This window comes from Octopus sinensis, linkage group LG2 (genome assembly GCF_006345805.1).
Source record: "Octopus sinensis linkage group LG2, ASM634580v1, whole genome shotgun sequence".
NCBI lineage: Eukaryota > Metazoa > Mollusca > Cephalopoda > Octopoda > Octopodidae > Octopus > Octopus sinensis.
Genome location: NC_042998.1, coordinates 139,768,804 through 139,792,417, shown reverse-complemented (window position 1 = coordinate 139,792,417; position 23,614 = coordinate 139,768,804). Strand labels below are relative to the sequence as shown.

Below are 23,614 nucleotides of genomic sequence, written 5' to 3'. Positions count from 1 at the left end.
TTCTACCACATTTCACAGCTAGTCTACCATACTTTACATTCATACTACCATGTTTTACATCCATCTTTCCAGTTCACACTCATTCAACCAAGTTTTAAATCCATTCTACCACTTAAACTTTCAATAGCTCAGCTCATTGCAAATAAATACCAAAATACAAGCTGTTGTTTAATCCCAAGTTCTGATTATATAGATCTCTGATAAAAGACATTCTGGATGTGACCATCCAGCCCATTTTTTTTAAACAATATATCTAAAACTATATTATCAAAACATCCTTCCTTTTATAAGGCTGTTAGATTGTGATTTGAATGCTGCTATTTTTAGCAAATTGTATGACCTCATTTGCAACTGTATATTTAAGCCTAGATAAGTTCTTCCCTTTTCATGGAAGACTGGCAGTTGTCCATGCATGCAAGTTTCCTTTCTCCACACCATCAGTGGTGTCCAAGAAAAAACAATCACCTAAGAACCAATACAACTTGGTCCCAGTGTCATTATAGATATTGATATCAGAATGTGAAGAACCAGAACAGATGCTTCATTGCATCTTGCCCAACTCTCTACCAGTTCTGCCAATCCACTGTTGTAAATGGAGACTTTTACTGACCATAAAAAAGATGAAAGGTAAAGTTGACTTTGGTGGGATTTGAACTCAGATCACATGCCACAAAGCATTCTATCTAATGCACAAACAACTCTGCCAATTTGCCCCTTTATGACTGCATAGAACTTCCTTAAAACTAACTTTTGCAAGCATTATATACGGAGCACCACTCAGGTACCTTTAACACACTCGTCATTCCACCTCTGATCGCTCTTGGTGCAGCTAACTCAACTTTCCCTGCACTATTATACTCAGTCCATCCTCTTCAGAACATAATCCCTCTGGAATCTCCTCCCAGCTCATGTCTTTCTGGCTAGTGTTAACCTTCAACAAATTAAACAGAACATTAACGGCATCAATTTCACTAGTCTCAAAGGGCTTGTAAAAGTCATGGGCACTGCCTCTCCCTCCTTAATTCAAACGTTAAAAAAATAGAGACACAAACGCACATGCCTACACATACATACAAAGATACATATATATATAGGGAAAGTTTACGAAAAAAACAAAAGACGAAGACAGGTGGTGTACAGGTGGTTATTAGTATAATGCTCTGGAATAGAAAAAGTCTTTTACATTTCGAGCCTACGCTCTTCTACAGAAAGGGACACAGAAAAAACAAGGTAACAAAAAAATGTGTCTAGTGGCTAATATATATATATATATATATATATATTAGCCACTACACACAGTGGGCTAATCTATGTAGCTATTCAAGTATCATCCATCTATTGATCCATTGGTTCATCAAGATACCTCTCTCTCTCTCTCTATATATATATATATATATAATCTTCTGGAATCTTCTCCCTGCTTATATCTTTTCTGCGGTTGTTGACCTGTTTAAATGCAACATTAACACCATCAACCCCACCAGCTTCAGAAGGGCAGCAAGGGTCAGTCAGGGGCTCTTCTCGTTTCTCCAAATTCAGCAAATAAAAACAAAAAGCATGTAACTGTTAAATTTTGTTAGCTTGTGGACAGAAAGAAATTATTATTATTTTTTATTTTAAATGACAATGAATAGTGACACTTACCTAATGTCTTTGAGCAAATCAATTTCTCGCAGAGAAAGTAAGTTTCTTTGTAGCCATTGTAAGCACTGAGATTCTACATCCAAGGCGCCATACATAGTAGCTCCCATGTAATATTTACAGACTGTTGTGGCACTACAAACAAACAGAACAGAACAATTACAAAATATATTTTCAAACTGAAGATAAAATTCAAGTGATATCTTTTATTAATATTGGTTTCAAAATTTGGCACAAGACCAGCAATTTTGGGGAAGGGGATAAGTCAATTATATCGACCCAGTTTTCAACTGGTACTTATTTTAGTGACCTCAAAAGGGATGGAAGGTAAAGTCGACCTCAGAGGAATTTAAACTCAGAATGTAAAAGCAGACAAAATACCACAAAGCATTTTGCCCAATGTGCTAATGATTCTACCAACTCACCGCCTTACATTTTCTCTTAAAGTTTCATAGTTCTAGTCTGACTAGCTTTCACACAAATCAGTAAATGTTTTGTTTATTGATTTCTATATCAGAACAAGCAGTTTTGGCTTAATTCAGAACGTTTTTGGGTATATACCACTGAGGAGACCAAATCGGGTTCAAACATCTGTATCTGGTGATCCACTGGTATTCTGAATGAATGTTTATAACATACAAGTCTCCTTGGTGGGTTTCCCTGAGATAGAATATTAAACCTAGTGCTGTTCCACACTTGTTTACACATTATAATGTGGTACAGATTGGTATTTTAATCCCAGGCTTCTTCCAGTGTGTATATTAATATAAATTTTTATTTTCAGTGAATGGATAATGTTATATTTTTGGTGTAGAAACTAGATTAATTTTTCATTAATTCCTTGATAATCCTAGTTACTTGGTATTAAAATCAATCAACCAATAATAAAGACATTTTTATTGAATATGAGTGAATTACCAAAAATGAACTGGAATAGAACAAGCAGCTATGTGTACCTTGCATGCACTTTTGGCTATCATTCCTGTCTTTCTCTATTTGACTTATTGTTGTTTGCTTTCTGTCTCCTCTTTTACTCTTTTCCAACAAGTTGTAGTGTATCTGAGCACTGTATACAATACATTCATTACTACTACTACTACTATTATTATTATTATTATTATTATTATATTTTACTTCTCAGAGCTCTCGATCTTACTTGCTCTAGTTAATTCTGTGAGAGTGGACTGCATTCTGTTGCCAAAGATCTCACAGGGTCTCTTTCCACATATTATAAAACTTGGTACTTAGGTGTTAAGTGTCATGGAAGATACTCAGCACCAATCTCGTTGTCGTCATCGTCATCATCATCATTCATTTTGTCTGTCTTTACATTCTGAATTCAAATTCCAACAAGGTTGACTTATCCTTTCATCCTTTCATACAAATAAGTACCAGTTATGCACTGAGGTTGATGTAATCGTCTAGCCCCCACCCCCGGCCTTGTGTCTATAGTAGAAAGGATTATTATTATTATTATTAAAATCCAGAAAAATGGAGAAGTAGCATTAATATAATTTATTAACTGCAAAAATTCAACATGTTCACTTAATGCTGTTTTGATTTTGCCCAAACATGTAATAACCTTTACTCCTCTGACGAGATTTTACCCAATAATGTTTTAATTACTGAAACAGCTGTAAGGGAACATGTTGAATTTTTGCAGTTAATAAATTACATTAATGCTACTTCTCCATTTTCTGGATTTTAATTTGAATATTTATAAACCAAGATTTATATTTAAACCTATTATTTTAGGAATATTACTATTCACAACAAAATAATAGGTAACAAACCAGTAATTCATTGGATATTTTCGATCCTTTAAGGTGGTTTTTTAAAATTTATATTTACTCTTTACTCTTTTACTTGTTTCAGTCATTAGACTGCGGCCATGCTGGAGCACCACCTTCAGTCGAGCAAATCAACCCCAGGACTTATTCTTTGTAAGCCCAGTACTTATTCTATCGGTCTCTTTTGCCGAACCGCTATTATTATTATTGAAAGAAGATGAAAGATGTGTCACTTACCTAATAGAATCTTTCATAATTGACTCACATTGTTGGATAAGGTCTTCCTGTTGAAGTAGTAGAATCAACTGGTTAATTAAATATTTTCTTTTACAAATAAATACAAATGTTAAAACATTGACTTTTTGACAACTGACAAAGCACATTTGTGTATTGGAGGTGAGATAGTTATTGAATCTTTTAATTGTACACTTTATTTTTCCACACAAGCATACATGGGGCTATTTTTCAGAAACTAGAACTTTTCCATAATGCCCAAGTAATTGACTTTTTTTCTATAACTAACTAGCTTTAATAAACATTTTTCAACTTTGAAGTTGGTGTGAAACCTTTGTGTCAGCCAAGCAAACTGAAAAGAGCATTTGATATAAAAATAAGGGTTCTAACATCTACTTTTCCATGCTTCCATGTATTAGACGTGGCTAAATTGAGGCAGGATCTTCTATGGCCAGATGCCCTTCATAGCACTAAGTTACCAGTTTCTAAGTGAGGTAACAATCTCCCTGACTATCAAACAATGAAGAGCCCAGTCATGTTGCTGCCAATGACTGCAAATAAATGACGCCATTTTTATTCTTTTACTTGTTTCAGTCATTAGACTGTGGGCATGCTGAAGCACTGTCAGGAAGAATTTTTAGTCAACTGAATCATCCCCAGTACTGATTTTTTAAAGACTGATACTTATTCTAACAGTCTCTTTGGCAAAAATGCTAAATTATGGGGATGTAAACACACCAGCACTGATTGTCAAATGGTGGAGAGAAAACACACACATATGGGCTTCTTTCAGTTTCCATCTACCAAAGCCACACATGAGGCTGTTCAGCCTGGCTATAGTAGGAGCCGCTTACCCAAGGTGCTATGCATCGTTATGTTATTACATGTTTGGGCAAAATCAAAACAGCGTTAAGTGAACATGTTGAATTTTTGCAGTTAATAAATTATATTAATGCTACTTCTCCATTTTCTGGATTTTAATGATAATAATCCTTTCTACTATAGACACAAGGCCTGGGGTGGGGGCTAGACGATTACATCAACCTCAGTGCATAACTGGTACTTATTTCATTGACCCCGAAAGGATGAAAGGCAAAGTCAATTAATTGAGATCAAGAAATTAATTTTTTGCAACTAAACACTTTCAAACTTCGGACACTGGTAGAATGTGTCATATCTTTTACTCTTAGTGTTGTTGAGAAAAGTTTATATTTTCAAAGTTATTTCGTGTTAAAGTTGTCATATTTCGGTAATTTCAACCAATCAATGACGTGTAATCAGCTGAATAAAATTACTGCTGTTGTTTGTCAACAACAACTATCAGCAGTGTATATTTCATTTGTCACTGTTATTTATGACATCATTCGTGCATTTGTACTGGTTTTAGCTTTAGGGTTTTAGAGGTAGAGTTAGGGTTAAGGTTTTAGGGTTAGAGTTTTAGGATTAGGGTTTTAGGGTTAGGAATTTAGAGTAAGAGTTAGGGTTTTAGAGTTAGGGTTGGGATTTTATGGTTAGGGTTAGAGTTACGGAAAAAAGTGAAAAATGAAGAAATTGGAGGGGTAGAGGGCAAAAAAGTATTTCCAAAAATAGTAGCTGAAAAACAGGAAAAAAAAAAACTTAAAGCAGTAGAAATGCACGAATGATTGTGGTGGTGCCATGAAGTAAAAATGCTTCAGATACACTCGTTTATTCATACAAACGTAACAGAGATGCAATATGTGATAAATAACAGTGACAAACGAAATATACACTGCTGGAAGTTGTTGTTGATAAACAACAGCAGTAATTTTATTCAGCTGAATGCACGTCATTGATTGGTTGAAATTATCGAAATACGACTACTTTAACACGAGATAACTTTGAAAATACAAACTTTTCTCAACAACACTAACAGTAAAAGATATTTTATATGACACATTCTACCAGTGTCCGAAGTTTGAAAGTGTTTAGTTCCAAAAAATTAATTTCTTGATCTGCCATTCAAAGGGCAGTAAAAGAATAAAAAAAAAGGTACATATATATGCAGAACATACAGATTGCAAGAAAAAATATTTGTAGAGCTAGCTGTCCTCCCATATGGCTAACAACTTATCCATCAGGAGGATATAGCCCCTATTTCCTATTACACCTTGACTAGCGGGGTATACCAAGTTTGAACTTGTTACCATTAGATCAGCCATCCATTTTCTTGTTCTCGCAGTTATGCTAAAGTTGAAATGTTATGGAATCTTACCAGTTGCAGTAACCGTGCAGCAGCAAGTATACTGACCACTTGCGTTGGTCTGATCAATACATTATCATTGTAGAATGAGCCAAGGGTAATGTTGAGAGCTGAAAAGATAAGAGAAGAAAAATGACTGAACTAAGATTAACTTAGTTTATTTTATGTCTGTTTTCTTTTTCTTTTCATGCTAGCATGAATGCTAAAGGGTTGTTGTTTTTTTTGTCATGAACACATATTATTATTAAGGTACTGTTTTTAAAGTCCTTCCTATCACAAACCTTTGTTTTCAATAAAGGATTTCTATTCTGCATGTCTTTGAAAGTGCTGAGCCAGAGATTATGATTTTTCTTATCAGGAAATATCAACAAACACTTTTTAAGCTCAATGTTTTCATATGAAAGTGGAGAAAGTAAGCATTCACTCAAACACACATACAAACATTTCAATACGAAAGAGAAGCAGCCCGAATGATATAAACAATATCAAACACACATGCACAAGGTATGTGTTTTGTCAGTTCGTGGATATATATATATATATTTTTTTTTTTCTCTCCTTGTTTTTTCTGTGTCCCTTTCTGTAGAAGAGTGTAGGCTCGAAACGTAAAAGACTTTTTCTATTCCTGAGCTTTATACTAATACATCTGTTTGTTTTGTACACCACCTGTCTTCGTCTTTTGTTTTTTTCATAAATTCTCCCTATATATATATATATATATATATATATATATATATATATATTAGGGAGTGACAAATTAAAAAGAAGCTATATCTGGTCACTCAGAATAAAGAGCTTAAGATAAGTCTGAGAGTGAATAAAATGATTAACATGATTGTTAATCTAAAAAATGACCGGTTTCCATATAGTTTCCATCTACCATTTCCACTCACAAGGTATTGATCAGTCTGAGACTATAGAAGAAAACACTTGTCTAGGCTGCCAGACAGTGAGATAAGACTGAAAAACCATGTGATGGCAAAACAAACTGCATATTTACACAGTCATGCCTGTGGTTATGGACTCAAAAAAATATAACATTTACTGAATCAATGACAGAGAGAGTTATTTAACCCTTTAGTACTTAAACCAGCCATATCTGGCCAAAATATTCTACCTGCTTTATGTTAAAACCAGCCAGATCCAGCCTCTCACACCTGTTCTACAATGTCATTCTAAAAATAATAATCACATCAAGATCTCAAAGTTGAGATCTTGATACATGGTTAATCCAAAACAATGTGAATAAAGAAGCATTACATCTGACAGAGTAATCTGAATGCTAAAGGGTTAAGAGTATCATGAAATTATTATTGCTATTAGTTATATGGTTTGATCTTCAATATCACCTTTACATCAAAGGAGAGTATTGTGTGCAATGAACTGGAAGCTGAGGTGTTTTCTCAGTGAGAGTAACTTGTATATATGGTGGATGAAATTAGGAAATGTATGTTGAATAAATGGGTATGTTTCTAGTGTATATGACGAACAAAAGTAGGATATGTATGGTGAATAACAGGAGTATGCTAGCATTTAAAGGTAAAAATCAACAAACAGCACAGCACTCATGACACGTAAACATGTCAATTATAAGTAACTATGTAATATGCAGATCAATGACGGTTTATGATGTGTACAATTGGCTGTAGATAAATATGACAAATGTAACTGACTTCAAGCAAAGATAACTAACTACAAATTCTGTATGTCTCATTTGATTATATAATATTTTTCTTTCTATAACAATGTATTCACTGTTCTTAGATCAGCCAACAACTTTTGATATTTATGTGTATGTGTGTGTGTTTTTACCCATACCAATGGCCAGCTTTAGTTCAACTAATGCAGACTTACCATCGACATCAATATTGGGATCAACAATATCAATATTTATGACAGATTCATCAGATTCTTTCCATGATCCATTGAACATACAAGCAAAGTAGGCTGACTGGAAGAAAAAAGAAAGGAGAAATGCTCAATCAATTTCTGTACAAATATCAAAAATGAATATTACACATCAATTAAGCTGGCCACTTTTCAATCAGAAACCGCTTCCTAAAACAACAACAAGAACTAATGATGAATTGGAAAGACATATCCTGCAACTCATTACTCTATTACTTGTTTCAGTCATTGTAGTAGAGGTAGGTAAGACAGCAAAAGGACATAGTATGTACATGGATCAGAAGTTGGAATAATTTTTTAAGTGACTTTATGCTTATCTGTCTAGTGGTCTTTCAATGGATGTGATAGAGGCTGAACATGTGCAGTAGTAAAACCATCCTAGATATGATAGTACAAGGTGAGATCAAAAAGTTCTTGGACTAGTTCTGTAGCATGCCAACAGATGGCAGTACACAGTTGCATGTGCAGTGAAAGCTAGCAGTGATCTTCATGAGGCAGTGTGCCAGGTGACATTGCTGTGTTTACTTTGCAATTTGTGAAATTTATGTTTTTGTGTTCACATGTATGCTGTAGCTTGTGATTTTATTATGGACAGAAACAAATTTTGCATTAAACTTGGGAAGTCTGCTACAAAGACATTGAGTATGCTTCAGCAAGCTTACAGTGATGTAATTTCAAGTGGCACAGGTGCTTCAAAAGCGGAAGAATATCCCTAGAAGATGTTGAACAATCTGAAAGACCTGCCATAAGTGTCACCCCTAGAAATGTGGTATTATGCATCCAGAATTTGTCCCCCAGACCCAGACCATCAATTGAGAGTTCTTCTGTGATGTTTTGAAGCATTTGAAGGAGTATATTTGGTGAAAGCAGCCAGATTTGTGGAGTGCAAAGAATTGGATTCTTTACACTGACAACACACTCTATCACTGAGTTCTCCTCACTTGTGAGTTTCTCACCAAAGACAACATGTATCACTTCTGCGCATGCCTTATTTGTCAGATTTACCAACTCTTCCCCAAGATGAAAATGCAGCTCAAAGGCCAGCGTTTTAAAACTTATCAAGATCCAGAGTGAATTGCAGAAGATCCTTGACTTGCTTACGAAAAACAACTTCCAGGCTGGATTCCAAAAGTGGCAGGAATGCTGGGACCGGTGTATTGCTGTACAAGGTGACCATTTTGAAGGAGATGATGTTAAAACTTAGGTAAATAAGTTATTTTTTTTATTAAACATCACTAGTCTGGGAACCTTTTGATACCACCTTGTATTACTCTATTGTAGGGCTCACTGGAGCTTTATGGCAGTAGTGATGTTTCCAGCATGAATGCAAGGCATGAAATACAATGGCATAAGATATGCCAATGAATGCAAATAACAAATTTGGTTTTAAATCTTCTGGTTTTATGAGATACAGTTGGGAAAGAGGGAGCATCACCATCATCATTATTATTACCTAATGTCCATTTTCTATGCTGGCATGTATTGGATGGTTTGACAGGATCTGGTGTGCTGAAGGAATGTGTTCAGTTCTAGTGTTAGTTCTGGCATGGTTTCTATGGCTGGATGCCCTTCCTAATGCCAACCACTTTATAGTGTGTACTGAGTGACTTTTCATGCTACCAGCATTACTGAGGACACCAATTATATGGCTTTGACTTTCAAAACTGCATGCTCTGTCTTAAGTACCATGAGTTATCTCTGCATAGAAGGTTAATAATTAGTGTGGCGATGAAGTATTTTATAACCAGTCTTTGTGATACAGTCTTTACTGAGGCGATGTATTCACCAGGAGAGATCTGTAGTGACCTTGCAGATGTTCCATTTTTTTACAAAGAGTATGACTGTCTTTGTGTTGTTTAAAGAAACTAGATTGGTATAAGCCCACTGAAGGATGTTTCTGAGATCTCTGTTCATGGCATTATGTTCTTCGGATTTGATGTGAGGCATCTAAGATTGTATGTGCAAAAGGTTAAGGAAGAATGAAGGGTGATATAATGAAGACAGACAGAATGAATTTAATCTTTGATAAGTGGAGTGACAAAGAATGTACAATGTGTGAATTTGTATTTATTTGTGTGTGAGAGAGAGAGAGAGACTACTGTTAGTGGTATTAAATTAGAATGACAGATATAGGGAGAAAATAAGAGGAGAAGCAGATGACAAGTTGTTACTTAAATGAACAGCTAATATCTAGGAAATCACTTAAACAATCAATAAAGTGATTCAATAGTTATAGGTCAATACAAGTTCAAGTTTGTTTAAAGATCACACATATTTCTCAGAATATCAACAGCTTGTGGTTTTTCTGATTGTTTATCATATCAGTGTCATAAGTGAAAGTAAACTAAAGTTCATATACATTTGCTTGCTTTCTTCCAAAGAATCTAGGGCTCTTAGCTTAGATTTTCTTGGGGGCAGTCTCGAGAGTAACCAGCTGAAACTGCAAAGACGATCTGGTACTCAACTGAAGATTGAAAGCTCCGAATGACCCGTCCTTGTTTTTCCTGTCCTTTTTCGTATTGTCTAACTGTCTGGATGTTTTGTTGTCGCTTGTTACAGTCTTGTTCCATTTTTTGTTTTGTTCCTTCAGTTTCCATTAATCAAATCCACTCTGGTTGGCCCGAGGCTATAGTAAAAGACACTTGCTCAAAATGCTATGCAGTGGGACTGAACCCAGAACCAGGTGGCTAGGAAGCAAGCCTCTCACCACACAGCCACACCTGTATATAAATATCACTTTGTATCCCTTATTTCCATCACTTTCAGCTTCCATCTACCAAATCCATTCACATGACTTTGGTCAACCCAAGGCCATTGCTGAAGACACTTATTGAAGGTGTTACATATGAAAACCATATTGTTGAGAAACAAGATTCTTAACCAAACAACCACAATTAAAAAAAAAAAAAAACTAAAATCAAAGACACTGAGGTCCCTTGGCATTATATAATAATTTCACTGCATATTTCATCACATGCTTTGGAACTCAAAACACTGAATGCAAAGAGTTACTTACTTGACTTATATACATTTTGTGTAGGCGCCATTCTTGACCCAATGCTTTGATTGTGATATCACTGCCTTGCCCATTTACAAAAAGAGTATCATAAATATGTTTCGTTGTAGATTTCAACCTTCGTCTGAAAGAAGAGAAAAAAAAAGGATTAATGGAATTTATATTTTATTATAAATATTAGACTTATGTAAATTGTTAATATGGCTCAGTGGTTAGAGCATCAGGCTGACAATCATGAGGTAGTGAGTTCAATTCCTGGACTGGGCTGTGTGTTGTGTAGAAAACACTTGCCCAAGGTGCCATGAAGTGGGACTGAACCCAGACCCATGTGGATGGGAAGCAAGCTTCTTACCATACAGCAACACCTCTACCTATGATTATTTTAATTAAATAATCTTAATTAGAATTGTTCCTATAGGATGATCATGACTGGAAGGTCTTCATCTACTTGATCAAATCTTACTTAGAGCTAAACAATAAAAACTTCAAAGTAAATTTATTACAAAAAAAAAAGAAGAAATTTTACAAAATATAAGGAAGGCTGTGAAGTAATAAGTTTGCTTCCTAACCATATAGGTTCAGTCTCACTGTGTGGCACCTTGGGCAAGTGTCTTCTAATATAACCTTGGGCCAACTAAAGCCTTGTGAGTAGATTTGGCAGACAGAAAGTGAAAGAAGCCTGATTTGTGTGTGTGTGTCTTTGTTGTTCCCCACCAGTGCTTGGCAACTGGTGTTGGTGTGTTTATGTCCCTGTAACTTAGTGGTTTGGTGAGAGAGAATGTTAGAATAAGTAACAGACTTAAAAAAAAAGTAAGTACTGGGGTCAATTCATTCAACTAAAAATTCTTCAATGCAGTGCCCCAGCATGGCCACAGTCTAATGACTGAAACCAATAAAAGATAAAAGATAATTAAAAAATACAAGATATAAAACATTTTTTTAATTTATTTTCATTTGGTCATCCTGACACATTCACCATCCTTCGGTGACCTTTCTCTTAACACTGTGTTTAGGGACTGAACAAACTCATAAATTAAATCTATTTCTCATTTTATTTTAGTCTAAATTGCAAGTTATTTGCGAGCTCAGTTGGAGTGTACAGATTGCAAAGTTAGCATTAGCATTTAATACTAGTAATGGTTTTTTTTTGTTTTTTTTTTTGACAATAGAGAAGAAAATTATATAGAATTGGCAGTTCATCAGACAGAGATAAAGAGGAACTAAGTAAATGCCATAACATAGTAATTTTAGAATAGTAATTAGCAGAATGCTGACTTGTGAATACATCATGATTGTACTAACTGTGATTGTGATTATGTGAAGGTCTGCCACAGCTACCAAACTAACATGTTGCTGTAATGAGGTACTGCTACTATATTTTGTAGTAGCTGAGATACTTTATTTCCTATTATATCCAAAAACTTTCTTGCTCCACATGCCTTCCATCTAAAGTTGGGAATCTCAACCATTTTTTAATCTATGGACTCCTCTGATTACTATTTTACTCTGGTGGACACCCATAGCTATTCTTCGTTTAAAAACGAGTTTTATAGAAAGTTTTTTCAAAATTCCCATTTTGTTTTTCGCACATTAACTTGTGTAGGTTGAACTATGTAAAATGTTAGTGAAACAAACATAGCTGTTTCTTGCAATACATACAAATACATACATCTAAAACAAAATCTTTTCAGGGGCTCTTAAAATACTATTGTGGATCCTGAATTTACTATTTTGTTGTGTGGATCCCCAAAAATCTTATATGGACCCTCAGGGGCCATATGGACTCCAGTTGAGAACCACTGATTTAAAGCTTATTTGCTCTCTTACATTTTTCATCATGTCCTGAATGCTATCTTGCTGGCCCCTCTCTCAGTTCTTAACCACTTCCTCTTTGACACTGTAATACACACACCAATCAGGAAGCACAACCCTTTTTTAAATAAGCAATTATAGGTGCAGGCATGGCAATGTGGTAAGAAGTTTGCTTCCCAACCACACTGTTCCAGGTGTCAGTCCCATTGTGTGGCATCCTAGGTATCTTCTACTATAGCCCCAGGACGACTGAAGCCCTGTGAGTGAATTTGGCAGACAGAAACAGAAAGAAGCCCAATGTATACATACATAATTCTAGCTGTGTATTTATATAACGTTGTTTATCCTAAAATGTACAACATATCAACGGAAAACAAATAATTTATACAATCACATGTGTTGGAAGCAGCAATGTTTTTTTAAAATAGTTTTTTTCTAGTATATCCCCTTACATTTATATAATGCATTTAAGAACAAACACCAAAGATTCTGAATTTCCATATATTTTTGAACTAAAATTATTTTTTGATTAAACTAGCGTTAGAAATATATGCTATACCAAACAAAATATATTTATTCACATACTTAAAATGCAAACTAAATATATTTATATACAAAAGAAAATATATACATAAACAATTATTAGACAAAAATATATAGACTTTAAATGCTGGCCACTAACAAATTTTTCTGCAATATAAAGATGTTCTATCTTATTTATGCTATTCAGCATTATTATTATGCATTTGAGGATAAAATATTTCCATATCTGTATATTTCAATACACACACACACACATATATTATGTCTTACTTGTTTCAGTTATTTGACAGTGTCCATACTGGGGCACTACCTTGAAGCGTTTTAATCGAACAAATCAACTCCAGGACTTTTTTTTTTTAAGCCTAGTACTCATTCTATCAGTCTCTTTTGCTGAACTCCAAAATTTCAGGGATGTAAACACACCTTCACTGGTTGTCAAGTTGTGGTGGGGGACAAACACAGACACAAAGACATAAATATATATACATTTATATAACACTTGCCCAAGGTGCCATGCAGTGGGGCTGAACCTGGAACCATGTTGTTGGGAAGCAAGCTGTTTACCACGTAGACACGTCTGTGCAAATATATATATATATATATCAATATCTATAAAGCTGAAATGCGGAAAAGTTGTTTGATTTCTTGGTTATTTGTCTCATTTTGGGATGGGATCGGTTTAAGGGGCACTAGATGGAGTTGGATTGGTGCCAAAATTTACACTGGGGGTAAAATGGAGTGGGCAATGGTGTGAGGAGAGTTACAAGTTGCTCGGGGCTATGGTGAGGAATATGGGAAAAGGAGAAAAGAAAGAGTGGAAGAGGAAGAAGAAAAAGAAGATAAAGACGAAGAAAAAATAAAAGAAAAAGAAGAGGGCAATAAAAATAACCAGGCAAAGAAGATGAACAAAAGAAGAAAGGGAAAAGGAGACACACACAAAACAACACCACCACCAAAACCTGAGAGAAGCACGGGTCAAAATAGCTAGTCTTATATATAAATGGCAATTTCTGTTTGTCCATCTGTCTGTTACCAACTTAGTGCTTAAACCACTGAACCAAAATTCATGAAACTTTGCATACATGTGACATTAATATCCAGTTCAATAATAGGCTAATTGGATTTTAATAAAAGTCTATAATGTGCTCCCTACCCAGGGGCGTTGAGCAAATTATATGATAAAATAAAAAGGTTGCAAAATTATAAATCTGAGAGAGAGGGTGAAGGCGAGAACAGAAAGTAGAAGTCAGATGAAGAGAGGGGGAAGTCAGATGAAGTGATGAGGGGAGAGTTAGATGAAGAGAGGAGGGGAGAGTCGAGCCTCTGTGGCACAAAGGAGTGAAGAGAGAAGATTAATTCCAGTTCACAGCAAAGGCAGGAGCCTGGATGGCCCCTGTGCAAAGACAATCCAAACACAGACAGATGTTGTGGTGAATGACTGGTAGAGCAGAAATGGCATGAAATCAGGGTGTCATTGCCAGTGCTCCTCGAACCAGTCGGCCAAACAGCATCCTGTTTGACGGATGTACAGGGAAGAGCAGAAAGAGCAGGAGATGCAGTAAATGACGTTACTGGAAGTGCAGGTAAAGGACTTGGTGATGCGATAGGGATGATGATAGGTGCCTGTGAGGAGGGTGGTAATATTATCATCATTATCCTCCTCTTTTAACATCTGTTTTCTATGCTGGCATGGGTTGGACAGTTACACAGGAATTGGAAAGTCAGAAGGCTGCACCAACCTCTGCTGTCTGTTTTGGCATGATGTCTATGACTAGGTGTGATTTCTAACAATCTGTAAAGTGGCTGCACTTTAGAGAGTGTACTGGGTGCTTGTACTGGATGGCAATAGCAATAGCGGGGTCACCAAGTAACTTGCAGGACAAACAACCCTTCAGCTGAGTTGGAGACTAGTATTGAGGGACAGAAAAATTACGTTAGAGAGGAAACATAGCTGCCTCAGGTGTGTGTGTGTGGAGGGGAGAGTGAAAAGAGAGAGAGAGTGAGAGAGAGAGAGAAAGAAAGAGAGAGAAAATGGTGAAGATGTGATGGGGAATAGACTGAAGATTGGAGAGGGTGAGTGAGTGTGCTTGTGCGTTACTATCTCCTTGGCTTGACATCATATGATAGTTGTGAGTGTTACCATCATGCAAGTAGTGTCTGTGTCCAATCTTCTATGAAAGATATAAGGAAGGCTGTGAGGTAAGAAGTTTGCTTCCTAACCACATGGTTCAGGGTTCAGTCTCATTGCATGATATCTTGGGCAAGTGTCTTCTACTACAACCTAGGGCTGACCAAAGCCTTATGAGTTGATTTGGTGGACAGAGACTAAAAGAAGCCTGTTTTATGTGTGTGTGACTTTGTGTCTATGTTGTGCCCCACCACCACTTGACAACCAGTGCTGGTGTGTTTATGTCCCTGTAACTTAGTGGTTCAATAAAAGTGAATGTTAGAATAAGTACCAGACTTTAAAAAAAAAAGATAGTAAGTACTCATCATCATCATCATCATTTAACGTCCGCTTTCCAAAAGGAAGTACATGGCCTGACCATAAGAAAAATATTAGCTCACTTGGAAACAGGTGAGGTTGGCAACAGGAAGGGTGTCCAGCTGTGGAAAAACCCACCTCAACAAAATTCCGTCTTACTCATGTAAGCATAGAAAAGTGAATGTTAAAGCAATGACGATGATGATTTAGCTACACCAATTCCTTCATCAATGCAACTACACATATGAAAACTATTTTCACTTTTTACAATGTATAATAATAATAATGAAATTATTGTACACAGTGCTCAGGTGCACAACAACTTGTCAAAAGTACGTATAAATAATATGCAGTAATGTACAAATGTCTGGAAAGTGAACAGTGTATGAGTCAGATACATGCTTGCATGTGTATGGAGGGAAGAAAATCAGGTGTAGTGTTGGTGAATCTCAGGAAGCATGGAAGTTTGGAAGGATGCAGTGATCCAACAACTAACAACTGATGCCGGCAGTTTGTTCCATGCTTCAGCAACTCTTAGCATGAAAAAATGTTTCCAAAAGTCATAGGAGCTGAGCTGTTTTCTGACTTTGTAAACATGTCCACGGGTGTTAGACAGATGGAGTTTGAAAAGGAGCTTATTGTTTGTAAGATGGTTAACAATTTTATGGGTGTCTACCAAATCAGCTGCCAGACGTCGGAGTTTCAATGTATCCATGCCCAGGGAAGTAAGGCGTTCAGAATATGGCAAATACCTGATGGAGGGTATTCTCTTGGTTGCACATCGCTGAATGGCTTCCAGATGATTAATATCCTGGGCAAGATAGGGGTTCCAGATCGGTGATGCAAATTTCAGGTGAGGTCGCACCATAGCTATATATGTATGTGTGTGTGTACATATATATATTCTTCTTCATTACTCCCTTCTTGTCCCCTTCCTTCCACACTTTGGACAGCCTCAGACCCACCCTATCACCTTTTCAACTCTATTCATCCCCCTTTCTTCTCAACCCTGTCATAATCCTTTCTATCCCTCTTATTCCTTCTATACTCCCTTCTTACTTATCATGTCCTTATACCTTCACCTGAGATCACTGTAGGGGATGGTATCAGATATGGTATCCAGCTGTAACAACTCTGGTTCAACATACTTTTCTCTGGAAAATAAAAAATATGGGGTCCATGGAAGAAGATTCTAGGTGGCTACTTAACCAATGCAACTTACAAGCCAAATCTCTCCTAATACATTTTAAACCCTTAGCATTCACATTGTTTTAAATCAATCCTGCATTGACTTGTAGCTACAAGATTTTGATGATGTGATTGTATATTTTTAAAAGGACATTGTTGGGGATGTGTGAAAGGTTAGATCTGATTAGTTTTAGCATAAAGCACATAGAATATTAGGGCCGGTTATGGCTGGTTTAAATGCTAAAGGGCTAAAAAGGAAGTCTATATTTTAGTCTGCAAATCTTAAAACATGTCCTCCTTAACCCTTTAGAGCAGCTATATCCCAGCCCAAATATTGTACCTTTTTTATGTCCAAACTGGCCGGATTTGACCTCTCACACCTCCCCTACAAAGTCATTCTAAAAACAAACAATCACATCACCAAATTTCAAAGCTGTGAGATAATGCATGATTAATTCAAAACAATGTAAATAGGAATTACATTTGACTAAATTTCTTTAACTACCTCCTTAGCACAGGTTTTTTTTAAATACAGAACTGCTTGGATATCAAACAGTCTGACCTAAGTAACTTCATATTTTATGGCTGATACAGGATGACAGCTAACATGTTAATAAAGTACATCAATATTTGAGCTTTTATTAAACTCAAGCACAAACATTGATTTTATTGTTTTAAGGTTAGTAAAAGCAGGTCTAATTTTGACAAGAAACTCAGAGGAAATGTCAAATATGGCATTCACATTTAGGAATGTATATATTCAAATATTCAAGGCAGTGTGACCTGGAAGAATTGTTAGCATGCCAGACAAAATGTTTTGTAGCATTTCATCAGCCTTTATGTTCTGAGTTCAAATTCTCTCAAGGTTGATTTTGCCTCCTCTTTACAGGGTCAATAAAACAAGTACCAGTGAACACTGGGGTTGATGTAATAAACAAGCCCCCTACCCCGAAATTTCAGGCCTTGTGCCTTTAGTAGAAGAATTATTGGATCTTTACTTTTTGACCTACAGATTTAAAAAAATAATTTTTTGTAACTAAACACTTTCAAAATTCGTACACTGGTAGAATGTGTCATATAAAACATCTTTTACTCTAAGCCTTTTTGAGAAAAACTTATATTTACAAAGATATTTCACCTTAAAGTTCTCGTATTTCGGTAATTTCAACCAATCAATGACGTGTATTCAGCTGAATAAAATTACTGCTGTTGTTTGTCACCAACAACTATCAGTGGTGTATATTTCATTTGTCACTGTTATTTATGACAACTCTAACCTTAAAACCCTAACACCCTAACCCTAAAACCAGTACAAATACATGAACTATGTCATAAATAACAGTGACAAATGAAAAATACACCGCTGATAGTTGTTGTTGACAAACAATGGCAGTAATTTTATTCAGCTGAATACACGTCATTGATTGGTTGAAATTATTGAAATACGAGAACTTTAAGGTGAAATATCTTTGTAAATATAAGTTTTTCTCAAAAATGCTAAGAGTAAAAGATGTTTTATATGACACATTCTACCAGTGTACGAAGTTTGAAAGTGTTTAGTTACAAAAAATGATTTTTTAAAAATCTGTAGGTCAAAAGGTAAAGATCCGAATTATTATTATTATTATTATTATTAAGATGGTGAGTAGGCAGAATCGTTACTGTGCCAGACAAAATGCTTTGTAGCATTTCTTTTGGCTTTTTATGTTCAGAGTTCAAATTCTGTCAGGGCCAAATTTGCTTTTCAACCTTTCAGGGTCAATAAAATAAGTACCAATTGAACACAAGGTTCGAAGTAATCAATTTGCTTCTTCCTCTAAAATTGCTGGCCTTGTGCCAAAATTAGAAAGGGTTATTATTGAACTTATTACAGGCAACATTAGTTAGTACAACTGTTATCTTGAGGTTTGGTGTAACAAGAATCTTTCTCAGGATTCCTACAGAATACATGATTGCACTTTCCTGCTGGTCAATACCACTAGTCTCAATTTTAATACCATTCAGTCCTGCAGTTAGCAGTTTGAGTATTGTGCCAAGTGCATTGATTATCATAAGAATAATAGTCACCTCTGCCTTCCACAGCCTCTTCATCTCCCTCATTAGGTTTTGTTATTTCTCAATTTCTAACATTATTATTAATGACTTGTAGAGACACAGTATTTTGTTATGCAACTATAAAATACTGTAAAGTATACTAAATATTCTTATAAATCAATACCATGTTCTACTGTGTTAGCAGTGCACTTTACAACATTTATTAACCCTTTAGCATTCAGATTACTCTGTTAAATGTAATATTTATTTATTCACATTGTTTTAAATTAATCATGTATTAACTTGTAGCTTTGAGATATTAATATGATTGTTTATTTTTAGAATGACATTGTAGGATTGGTGGGAGAGGCTGGATCTGGCTGATTTGAACACAAGATATGTAGAATGTTTGGGGCAGATATGGCTGGTTTAAATGGTAAAGGGTTAAGGTTATCTCTACATCCATGCTGGCTATAATTTACTCTTTTATTTGTTTCAGTCATTTGACTGTGGCCATGCTAGAGCACCACCTTTAGTCGAGCAAATCGACCCCAGAACTTATTCTTTGTAAGCCTAGCACTTGTTCTATTGGTCTCTTTTGCCGAACCGCTAAGTTACGGGGACATACCCATACCAGCATCGGTTGTCAAGCGATGTTGGGGGACAAACACAGACACACAAACCTTAATAAATAATTATTAAGGCAGTGAGCAAGCAGAATCATTAGCACACTGAACAAAACGCTTAGTAGCATTTTGCCAAGGTTGACTTTGCCTTTCATCTTTTTGAAGTCAATAAAATAAGTACCAGTTGAGCACTGGAGTTGATATAATCTACTTACCCCCACCCCCAAAATTTCAGGCCTTGTGTCTATAAAAGAAGGTATTATCATTATTATGGCAACAAGCTAGTAAAAGCATTGGCTTGTCAGACAAAATGCTTTAACCCTTTAGCATGTAAACTGGCCAAAATATCCTATTAGTTTTATGCCCAAATTGGCCAGATCCAGCCTCTCACACTGAACTTATAATGTCATTCTTAAAAATAAACAATCACATCATTGAAATCTTGAAGCAACATGATAATGCATGTTTAATTCAAAACAATATGAGGTAATAAACATTAATCTGAATGCTAAAAGGCTGAGCATTTCTTTTGGCTCTGTACATTCTGAGCTCAAATCCTTCCTTCAACCTATATTGTTTTTTGTCTCTCTCTTCCACATATTGCATCCTCTTGGCATTTTCTCACTTAACTATCATCCTTCATATACACTAGTACAGTCTTGCACTTTAGAACTGATTCCTCTATATATATAACTTATTTTTATTAATTTTTTTTTAATAGTTTATATAACCCAGCCTATTATGACATTTGCATGATCTGTGTTTACCAAATATTTCTTTCTGCTAATAATAAATATATTCATTAAAAACCAATGCTAGCCTACATATGGTACATGGTTTTATGGTGGTTGTGTGGTAAGAAGCTTGCTTCCCAATCACATGGTTCCATTTTCAGTCCCACTGCATAACACCTCTTCTGCGTGACGCCTCAGGCCAACCAAATGCTTGTAAGTGGAGTTGGTAGATGGAAACTGAAAGAAGCCAATCGTATTCTTTTACTTGTTTCAGTCATTTGACTGTGGCCACGCTGGAGCACAGCCTTTAGTCGAGCCAATCGACCCCAGGACTTATTCTTTGTAAGCCTAATACTTATTCTATTGGTCTCTTTTGCCAAACTGCTAAGTTATGGGGATGTAAACACACCAGCATCGGTTGAGGGACAAACACACATACATGTACGGCGCGCTTCTTTCCGTTTCCGTCTACCAAATCCACTCACAAGGCTATAGTTGAAGACACTTGCCCAAGGTGCCATGCAGTGGGACTGAACCTGAAACCATGTGGTTGGTAAGCAAGCTACTTACCACACGGCCACTCCTGCGCCTGTACCACAGAACCACTCCTACGTCTTATATATATGTGTGTGTGTTTACCTCCACGTAATTCAGCGGTTCTGCGCCTGTACCACAGAACCACTCCTGCGCCTATATACATGTGTGTGTGTTTACCTCCACGTAACCAGCGGTTCGGTAAAAGAGACCGATAGAATTAGGCTTAAAAAAAGAAGTTCTGTGGTCGATTTGTTCGACTACAAAAAAACTGCTTCAAGGCTGAGCCCCAGCATAGCCACAGTCAAATGGCTGAAATGAGTAAAGGATAAAAGATGTGTATGTGTGTATGTAAAATGGTACGAACACTATAGGTAACTGTGTGTGTGTGTGTACAACATTATATCAAATAAGTACCACTTATATATTGCATGGAACCAAAGTGCTTCCGACTTCGAAAAGCTGCTCCTGATACCCCACCCCTAAATACCCCTTCTGAACGGCCAGCAATTTTTATCAGAGAACAGCTGAGGACAAATAATATTTCAGCTCGATCGATTGACATATTACATATTTCCAATAACGGTTTAATGAAAATTATGTGGAAGTTCTGATCTGTTGACAGCTAAAAGTTTTACTACGACCCATAAATTATTTACCTGTTTGCTTTTCTGTTTACTTTTTCAACGAGAATTTGAAATATAGTTTCTATTGTTGTGAAGAGAGAGCCTCTACATAGTCGTTCGACATGCTAGAAAAAGCAGCTAAATTTTTCTCAAGCCACAAACTACTATCTTTAAAAAAGAAAAGAAAAACACTTTAATGTAGTCCTCGACAGGACTACATTTCTATGTTTTTGATAAGTCTGTTCAACGATGGTTGACTTGAGATTAAAAGAAATTTCGACTGAAAACTGCTAATGAACAATCTTCCTTTATACACCAAGCTAAAAACAGCTGTTCTTCCACGGCCGTACGTAAATCAAGCTACCATCTACTCAGTGTTTACAAATCATTTGTTTATGTTAAGAATTAACATCGTTTAACAACAAACAAAATCCAAACATTCCAGCATGGATGGACGTTGTACCTACGAATGAATAATTAATCGCGTTGGGTGGTTCAGGTTCGATTTTCAGAGTCATTTGCTTAAATTCTCGTACTTTCGGAGTGGTCAATAGCTCGGAAAAGGATAGGTCCCAGCAGGATGATTACTTAAAGATTTATAATATGAATAAGAAATCTTCGTGATATCTCTCAATCGACCACTGGATTATGGAACTTACATATTTATTGCCATCGCAATGTTATTAAAATGAAATGTCCAAAAGTTAGTTTAATTGTAATAGTGTTAAGTCGCGAGAAACTGGACTTTGAATCGATTATACTATTTAAATACGACATAAAGGGTGTTGATTAAAAGGGAGATATACAACGTTTTTGTTTTCATTATTTTTTAACAACTCAAAACATTAACCATTATTTAAATATTAATTCTAGCAGCCAGGTAAGAAGTTCTACTAAGGTAAAATCGACTTGGATTTATTAATATCATATTAACTGTTGATATCAAATGTAAACAATTGTGAGCAGAAATATTTGTTTGGATATAATTAAGAAAAAGAACTTTAATAGACACTTGAGGAAAAGAATTAAAACAAAAACATTATTTATTTCGTTCTTTACAGCCAAATGAAGACGTATGTTAAACAGTGTGTATTTTAGATACATCTACGTTTTATATACGTGGATTTGGAGTATGATAAACGTTAATATTTGGAGTATAATAAACGTTAAGGAGGGGAGGAATTGTGCGTCAAATATGATGATGTCACAGAGAGGGGGGGAATATCAACAACAACAACAGCCAAACACTCGAAAGAATGACAATAATATGGATGGTAAAGTTAAATGAAATTATTAACCAAATATTTTATATTACCTTTTGGGAATGTCTAAATCCGTTTCATTGTCTTCTAATATAAATTCTCGTTTCCTTTTGACACCAGACTCAAATAATCTGTGGCCAAGATAAGAGGAAACATTGCCCATAGTTCAAATGTAAACAGGATAACTCGAAAGCGTCGGGTTGTTACGCCAAGGGAGATAATTATTGTCCGTAATTAGCTCTCCCACCAAGTGAGCAACAAACATAACTAAGAGGAGATAACCGCAACATTGACGTTAATTGGAGTTGTGTGTACGTGTGTATGTATATATGTATATATATATGTATAAAGTACGAAAGAAAATAATAAAAATAATCCAAGCCCAACAATTTTAAGGCAGGGAAGGGGGTAAGTAGATTATACCGACCCCGAAGGGATCAGAAGCAAAGCTGAACTCGCTGCCTTAAAAAAATTTTAATTATTAATATTTCAAATTTTGGCGCAAAGCCAGCAATATTGAGGAAGAAAGTTATGGTCGATTATATGGGTCCTAATATTTGATTGCTACTGTATTTTATCGACTCCGAAAGGAGTCGATAGGCAAAGTCGATTTGGGCGGGACTTGAACTCAGAATGTAAAGAGTCGGAAGAAATGCTGCTTAGTATTTTTGTTCGACGCGCTAAAGATTCTTCCAGTTCGCAGTTTTCTCAAAATTAATCATTCTTTCCACTATATGTACAAGGTCTGAAATTTTTTTTTTTGGGGGGGGGGTAGTCGATTGCATCGACCCCAGTACTCGATTGGTGCTTATTTCACCGATTCCGAAAGGCTGAAAGGCAAAGTCAACGGCGGGATTTGAGCTCAGAAAATAAAGGGTCGAAAAAATGCCGTTGAGAATTTTGTCTGACGCACTAACAATTCTTCCAGCTTGCCCCTCGCAAAATTAATAATGGTTTCAA

At 35.8% G+C, this 23,614-nt stretch overlaps 1 protein-coding gene across 1 annotated transcript in view; it reads right to left on the bottom strand.

Moving 5' to 3' along the window:
- Window positions 1-22,882, bottom strand: part of LOC115232469 (germ cell-less protein-like 1) — a 44,919-nt gene extending 22,037 nt beyond the window's left edge. Inside the window, exons 1-6 of the mRNA XM_029802351.2 lie at window positions 22,708-22,882; window positions 10,811-10,934; window positions 7,741-7,837; window positions 5,899-5,996; window positions 3,669-3,715; window positions 1,645-1,776 (exon numbers count right to left, since the gene is read on the bottom strand). Coding sequence (XP_029658211.1) covers window positions 1,645-1,776; window positions 3,669-3,715; window positions 5,899-5,996; window positions 7,741-7,837; window positions 10,811-10,934; window positions 22,708-22,817 — 608 coding nt within the window. The 5' untranslated portion in view covers window positions 22,818-22,882. The remainder of the gene's footprint in view (window positions 1-1,644; window positions 1,777-3,668; window positions 3,716-5,898; window positions 5,997-7,740; window positions 7,838-10,810; window positions 10,935-22,707) is intronic.
- Window positions 22,883-23,614: the final 732 nt, after the last annotated feature.